Source organism: Genypterus blacodes, unplaced genomic scaffold, assembly GCF_046128005.1.
Source record: "Genypterus blacodes isolate CSIRO-AG114 ecotype Tasmania unplaced genomic scaffold, CSIRO-AGI_Gbla_v1 ptg000003l_1, whole genome shotgun sequence".
NCBI classification, from domain to species: Eukaryota; Metazoa; Chordata; class Actinopteri; order Ophidiiformes; family Ophidiidae; genus Genypterus; species Genypterus blacodes.
Window position 1 is genome coordinate 9,668,964 of NW_027466817.1, and position 7,620 is coordinate 9,676,583.

The following is a 7,620-nucleotide window of genomic DNA, read 5'->3' on the forward strand; positions in this document are numbered from 1 at the left end:
ATTCAATGATCTACGGTTCAAATGTTACAAACCAAAATAACAAAAACAAGGTTTATTCTATGAAGGCATTTGTTTTCATTAAAATGCTGATATCATTAATACTTCAACTAATGGTTTAAAACTTTAGTTCTACTCCAGTTATCCTTATTAAGAATAAATAAGTCATGCTGACACTCTAATCTGATATCAGGGTGTGGTTATGCTCTATTGCTGGATTATTGTATTGGAGATGTTCCTAGAAGCACAAACAAAGAATGATGATTTCAGAGGGTGTAACTGTTCAATCAAGGTGTGTATAATGTGCTTCTGACTGCTTTCTGCCATTACAGGTGTAATCAGAGCAGTACTAAGCCAAAAGGTGTCATCTTGCTGTGCATTACATCCCTACAATCCCCTCAATGAAATATGCTGCGATGGCTCAACCATCTTGGTCAAACCCGGGCCAAAGGCAAACTGTTGTGGAAAAGGTCAGTGGAAAATCTAAGGCTCAACACATGTGGTTTAATTCTACTGGAAAACCCCTAATTATCCTTTGTAGAATGCCAAAATGTTCTGGAAGACGCTCGGGAGTAAAACATATGACATATGATCCTCAGCCTTTCTGTTTGGGGTTTGCTTGTTCTCCCTGTGTCTGCATGGTACCATACCTTCCTATTGCAGCTTATGTCAATTGTTACCACAAACTGTCGATGTAAACTGAAAAACCTATTCTATTCTATCCTATTCAGATACAAAGCCTAATTTATTATCCTGTTGTCACTTTCCACAGTCGCTTATGATGAAGAAAGTCACATCTGTTGTGGTCAGAACGTGTCAGTGAGGCAATCAGCGGATCACCGATGTTGTGAGAAGGGCCAGTATAACCAAAAAACTCAGTGTTGCTGTGTGGCAGACGAAAGGTCGTTGCCGCTACCTTTAGATTCAAACTGCTGCGTCAAAGAGCAGCAGCGGCCCAGGATCCCCTTGCAAAAAGGTCTGCCTTCACCATTCTCTCACTCTTACATGCCAATATTGAACATGCCTAGATATGAACTACATAGTAGTCACCATCCATCCAGATACACATACTCAGAGTGTCATCTGCTTCTTGTCCACAGTTTTGCAAGTGCAGGTAAGGAATACACTTCTTCTTCTTTGTCAGCTATGTCAGTCATGATGTTTGGTATGTCCCATTGATTATTGTGATTTGAATCCGATGTGATTAACAGAAGGTGAAGAAAACCCCTTGCACAATATAATAGTGTCTAATGCAGTTGTTTGATAATAGATTCTGCCTTGGTGAATGTGATAATGTCTTAAAACCCCACATTTTTGAGCTACTGTGGTGTGTTAGAATAATTGAAGTAGTGGGGTTCTTTACTATTCAATTTTACATTTTCTCTGTCTGTTGTAGAAACCAGGAACTGAACCCATCTGGTAAGTTGCATAGTCAACTGACACAAACATAATCTCAGTCATATGACTATGACTATGAGATGACCTTTCCCAAGAATTCCGATAATGTCAGCTGCTACATTTGCCTGTCCTATTATGTTCACAGCACTGAGCCTAGATCAAGACGTTGCGGCTCAACGTGCTACAACCCAATGACACAAAGCTGCTGTCAACAAAACCACACACATCTGCATTCCGCCTCGGGTAAGGCTGCATGCTCTCGAAAACACACACACGCACACAAAGCTGAAAGTTCACATTACAGTCACAGGTACAGTTGCAACAGCTGAGAGAATGTAAACCCAAAGTGATACAAATGATGAAATAACGTAAATCAAAGCAGGTAATGGTGGTCAAAAAAGACAGAAAAGAGAAGGTAAGAAGAAAGACAAAGAAAGAGCAAAAGAAGTAAAGGGTCAGGGAGAAAAGGAAGAGCCAGGGAGAAAAAGAAGAGCAAGCCAAGGGGGAAAACAGAGCGAGCATAATCCTTGGCCTTTTATGGTAAAGTTTAGCCCTGAGAGCCCTTTACAGTCACTGTGTGAACACTTATGAGTAACTGGACAACAGACAACAGACCCAAGCACAATAACATTAAGACAGGAACACAACAAAATAATGGCGTCTTTCATTCAGACGTCAACAGAGGTTTACAGCCACCAGGCCGACTTCTGTCTTGTGTGTGCAACAGTTTGGATGTCCATTCCATTCCCTTCTTACAGAAGAAGAAGTCTTGTTAAAAGTCAAAGGTTCTATGTTTAAATGATTAATACTTCACAGTACTTCTCTCCAGAGGAATTTTCAAGCACCCGCCTGTTGGTTACTCCCTTTCTGGCAGTAGAACTGAATGCCAAAGATACTGTAGGGTCTATTGATAATAATTCCTGTCTCCAAATGCGTCCGGACATGTGCACAGACATGATTACTTTTAATTTAGTCATCAACCACATCATTGCTTAATTTGTGATTCTATGGGTGGAAACAAGAGTGGATCTCAGAGCAAGCTCCTTACAAACTCCACACAGAACAGAACTGCCCCACTCCAACCCATAACCTCTTATTACTAGCCCTTAGTACAGTCAGTCTCTCTCTCTCTTTCTCCACGACCACTCCACTCGAGCAGCCAAACACATTCTGTTTAGATGTAAGCGTGATACTGATGGTGAGAAGATCATGTCATCTGCGTCTGATATAGAGGAGGATAAGTGACGGACCCTCTCCAAGCAGATACACTCACACACATGCTGAACACAGGTACACGTTCTCCTCCCTTGTTTAGGTGGATATTATCCTTCTCCCCCTGAGCCATATGACCCGGTGACCCACATCTGCTGTGACGGCAGCGTGTCTTGGAGAGATCCATGGACAGATCGAGTAAGCTACCGCTGACTTTGTGACAAAAACTATGACATGTTGGCACGCTCTCAGTTCTTTGCGTTGAGAAGAAAAGGGGTTTGCCCGGAGGTCGTGAGGTCAAAGAAGTCGATCATTTACTGTTCCGGCTTTTCTTCTGTTCTTCATTTCGGTCCATTGTTGTTAGGTCAAATGGTTTCTTAAGCTCACTGCGTGTGTAAATATCTGCAGATGTCATAATGTTTGGAATTTGTCCTTTTCGTTGCGTCACTTTGTCGAAGCTTTTTGACTTTCATTTGCGGTTCTCTAAATCCTCTCTTGTTCATTCTATTCTTCCTTCGCTCCCCATGACACTTTAATTTCCTCCTCTTCCCAAGTTCACACACGGTTCATCCAAGCAGTTAGACGACTGTACATATTCTCTTTACAATACCCATAATCCACTGCGTTCTACCTTTTTGATTGGTTCGGACTGTGGAAAAGTTTGGTTGGTGGGCGCCAAAGTAGTTTGAAAGCACTAGCAGACAATTCTTCCTCTTTGCTGTGGTTGTCTTAAATAACAGAAAACCATGTGAACACTGCTGTGAGACTTGAATCAGACAAATAAATCAGAGCTGAGACAAACTTACATTACATTACATTAATGGGGCATGACAGGGATTTGGGAGTGTCACAGTTCTATTTGGTTTTCATATTTGTCTAGGGGTGTGGAATGTTACATTTTTCAATCCCTGGGCTCGCTGGCTTCTCCAATTCTCACCATTTCTTTCTATTGTTTAAGGGTACGTCAGAGCCTGAGAACAGATGAGCTGTAATTTCCACTTTGACGTCAAAGCCAAGCATTAGAATTGTCGAAATTGTCTGAGGAGGAAGTCTGGGTTATTGATATTATGCCAGAAGTTTGTTTGCTCTTCCTTAATGCTTCGCTGTCTTTTTGTTCTCATGTCACCTCAGATGGAAGTGATGTGATTGATACACAGCCTGGGCCACACGTGGAACACCAGGTGGTGGTTGTCTTAAATAACAGGAATCCATGTGAACGCTGCTGTGAGACTTGAATCAGACAAATAAATCAGAGCTGAGACAAACTTACAGAAACAATAATAAATTAAAAAATTAATTAAAAAAGTAATAAAATGCTGGCTGGAGAAAGAAACAACGATATTTGAACAAGAAGAATGTTAATGTAATGTGGCGTTGTCAGTGTGTGAAGGCGAGAGCGGTAGCTTTAAAATGTCCTCGCAGTGCGTTCATAAAGTTTATTGGTGGAGCCCGAAGCTCCTCCCAGCTCCTCTTCTGGACAGTGAGAGAGTCTGTGCATCCATAGATGCGTCTCCATGTGTAAGTGTGACCTTGTCTAATGTTTGGCTGCTGTCTTGACTGGATTTCGACCTGGCCTGGTTGTGGCAGTGCTGCGGAAAGTTGGCATACGGTTTGGCACAGCGAGGAGTCCTGTGCTGCGGCGGCACCTTGTACAACGGCCGGGAGGATGGAGAGGTGTGCCCAGACAGAGGCATTCCTTACAACCCGGCTGTCTGGACCAAGTGCAGCTCCCAAATGCACTTCTCGCCCGGGTTCCACTGCTGCGGGACAGGACACTATAACCCTCAGACTGAGATTTGCTGCCGTGGGAACAGGTTTGTGTGTGCATGTGTGTGCATGTGTGTGTACGTGACAGTTTGTGTGTTTGAACTGCATGATGTGGCAGAACATTTGTAATGGTCTTGGACTGTCTGCTATGTGGTTGAATCTGCTCTGATATCATCTTTTCCAGTTTCAGGGAGGAGTGTGTCTGAGAATGTTTGGTGGGAATTTGGCACTCAGACGTGCCAATGAGACTAGACTACAGCAAATATATGCTCAGCTTGGCACTGTGTGTGTGTGTGATTGTGTGTGTGATTGTGTGTGTGTGTTTGGGGTTTTCCATTCTTTTCTTACTTTCTCTTATTAGCACTGTCTGGTTTTGCTGGCTCTCATTATGTCTGGTGACTTGTGTGCAGGATGTTGACGCTCTTCTGTTCACTTGCGTCAATCCACTTTCTGTATGTCCTTTCTTGGTAATTTTCCAGGTTACCATTTCATCCCAGCCGATTGATTTAGTGTGTCTGAAGAGGAAACCAACTCTGATCTTCCTCTGTTTATAAACAGAGACAAAATTGTGGGTGAAATTAAATGAAGGATTTCATGATTTTCTGGTCTTCCCAGATGGTCGTTAACTGAGAACAGTTACTGCTGTGGTGTTCGGGCCTACAACATCAAGGACACACAGATGAAGTGCTGTAAAGACACTCTTCATGATCTGAGCGCACTGGGCCAGCACGCAGCTGAGGCGCACTGCTGTGGATCCATTCTCGCGACAAACGCATCGGTAGGTGTCTGGTTTGGTAGTTGTGGTTTCTAACAAACTTAAAGGTCAGAGACGCATTGTACGATTGCTGTAGACTGTGGATTTTGTGGTGACTATTGCTGCTTTTTGAGAGCTATGGGAAATTGGGAAATACCACATTTACAACTTGAAAATGTCAATTGAACAGCCAGCAAAGTCGTATTTACAAATTGAAAATTTAGCTTTCTTGCTGCACAACTTTACCTGTTACCTTTTCACCTTTTAGGCCTGGAGGGAATTGCTCATACACGTATTGACAACTTACTTGACAACACGTATTGACAACTTACTTGCTCATGCAATAACAAAACTAGAAACTCATGCTTCAGTTCAGCAATTGGTGTTATCCAAACACCCTGAAACGCACCTATAACAGCACTGATGTCATGTCTCAAACTCAAGGGTTATACTTTTTTTTTCTCTTCCCCCCTGTATGTATAAAAACAATCTCCTAAGTGTTTCCCGAATGCATCCTCATGGTCATGTCAAATGTCTTCTTCAATTAAAATATTTACTAATTAAATGTATCAACAAATATTTAGTTTTAGTATTAGCTTAGTATTTAACTTACTGAATCGGATCACATGTAGCCCCTTAATGTGTTTAGGGTCCCAGGCTCTTTCACAGGCACTGAAGGAACTTTATCCCATTTCCTCATAAGTCATTTTCTGGCTAGAAGCACAGACGGCCTTCACCCCTTTCGTTTGCGCTTTTTCGAAACAGAATGTGTGCTGCTCTAGCGAGGGCGAGGAGCTGCTTTACCCCGACAAGACCGGCCACCAATGCTGCGGTCACAACTACTATAACACATCTCTGTGGTGGTGCTGTGCCGGGAGGCTGAGGCCTGTGAGCAACACAACACCACACCACAACGGCAATGTCACAGGTAAGCAGTGTTGATCTTCTGTGGATTATCTGACATATTGTGGTACTTGATTGATGATATTTTCTGCGTGTTTGAGTAAAATGCTGTTGATCTTATTTTCCTTTTCAGGATCCACGTTCCTGTCTGTTAACAACCTGAAACTCTGCTATGGAAGTAAGCACACTTTTTTAATTTTTTGCCTTTCAGGGTTTTTGCACATATTCTGTATTTACAGTTGGTGCTTGTACATGTTCTTGTTTAGTATATATCGGGATGGTGGAGAGCGTGTCTACGAGCGGCATCGTGTTCAGCAGCGTATTGAAGATCAATGGGAGGAACGGCACGGTGACGCCCCTCCCTTCACCTTACAGCCTGAGAATGCCTGATCGATGCACCTCGCCCAAACTCACCCCTGGAAGGATCTACTTCTTTGACGAGCACAACCGATTCTTCACTAATTCCAATTATCACTCTGTGCTGCAGTCACTCCATTTCATTATCGCCAAGTGTTTTCTTTCATAGGTCACAGTCTTCTACGATATAAGCTGACGTAGAAGGCACTACCATTATACTTGTATTAGTTTTAGAATTTCCACTTACAGTACATCTTGAATATCTACAAAGTCTTTTGGGTAATTCAATCAGTAATTTTAATAATTTTCACCAAATGGAGATGAGCGTGACGGTGAATATGAAGGTCAGGAAACTCAAAAAAAACCTGAATTCCATTAAGAATCTTGATTCTTGAGACAGTTTGAATCTTGTGGCCTTTGTTGTTGAGGGAACACAAGTAGCTAAATAGCGACGCTCACTAGCTAGCTCCTCAATGTTGTATTCCAGAGCTAAAAAAAGATTACACAAGTTTGTAGACAGGAATTTTCTTCCATTAGCGTTTCTAAGTGCTTCTAAAGTTGTGTCTGCTTAATTTTCTGAAGTTACATGCAGCACACACTCAATACCGAAGATGACTTCTCATAATCTCACTTTCAAATTCACTTTTTCAAAATGTCGCTGTGAAGTGGAGAACGTTGTCAGCACCAAATCAAAAGCTGTGAGTTTAGGGAATCAAAATGTTTCCCTTTTTGTTAATGTGAAGCTTAAATGCAGTTGTTTGCACATATGTGATTCAGCCACAAAGCTGTATTTTCACATGTGGAGGATGTTCATGTAAGTTCATTCACATTTTAGGAATCTGGGTTAAATTGGCTTGAAAACGCCATTAGGACCCTGGAGGATCGCTGACTTCAATCACTGGATTTAGACTGGAACTTGATTGGAATATGATAAGGTGCTAGAAAAGTAATGCTTATATTTTGTATAATCAGAAAATATAACAGACATGTATTTTCATATTTAGGAATTAGTGGGATAATATTGTGTTTACTAACATTGATGCCATGTACAGTAAGCTCTGTATGTAAAGTGCCTTGAGATAACCTTTGTTGTGAGTTGGTGCTATAAAAATAAAATTGAATTGAATTAGTCTAGGGAACAGCTTCAAGCCTGGACGATACTTGTGAGACAGAGCACACAAGTGTCTCTACAATGCTTAACCCTGTGACTGGACACTTTCATTAAATATCTC

The 7,620-nt window shown here is 41.8% G+C and overlaps 1 protein-coding gene across 1 annotated transcript; it reads left to right on the forward strand.

The window, feature by feature from the left end:
- The first annotated feature begins 1,545 nt into the window (after positions 1-1,545).
- LOC142992667 (uncharacterized) lies at positions 1,546-7,620 on the forward strand. Its single transcript, XM_076143176.1, has 7 exons — positions 1,546-1,638; positions 2,711-2,805; positions 4,195-4,421; positions 4,990-5,152; positions 5,894-6,056; positions 6,165-6,209; positions 6,298-7,620. The coding sequence occupies exons 1-7, from the start codon at positions 1,587-1,589 to the stop codon at positions 6,555-6,557; spliced, it is 1,005 nt and encodes a 334-aa protein (XP_075999291.1). The 5' UTR covers positions 1,546-1,586; the 3' UTR covers positions 6,558-7,620.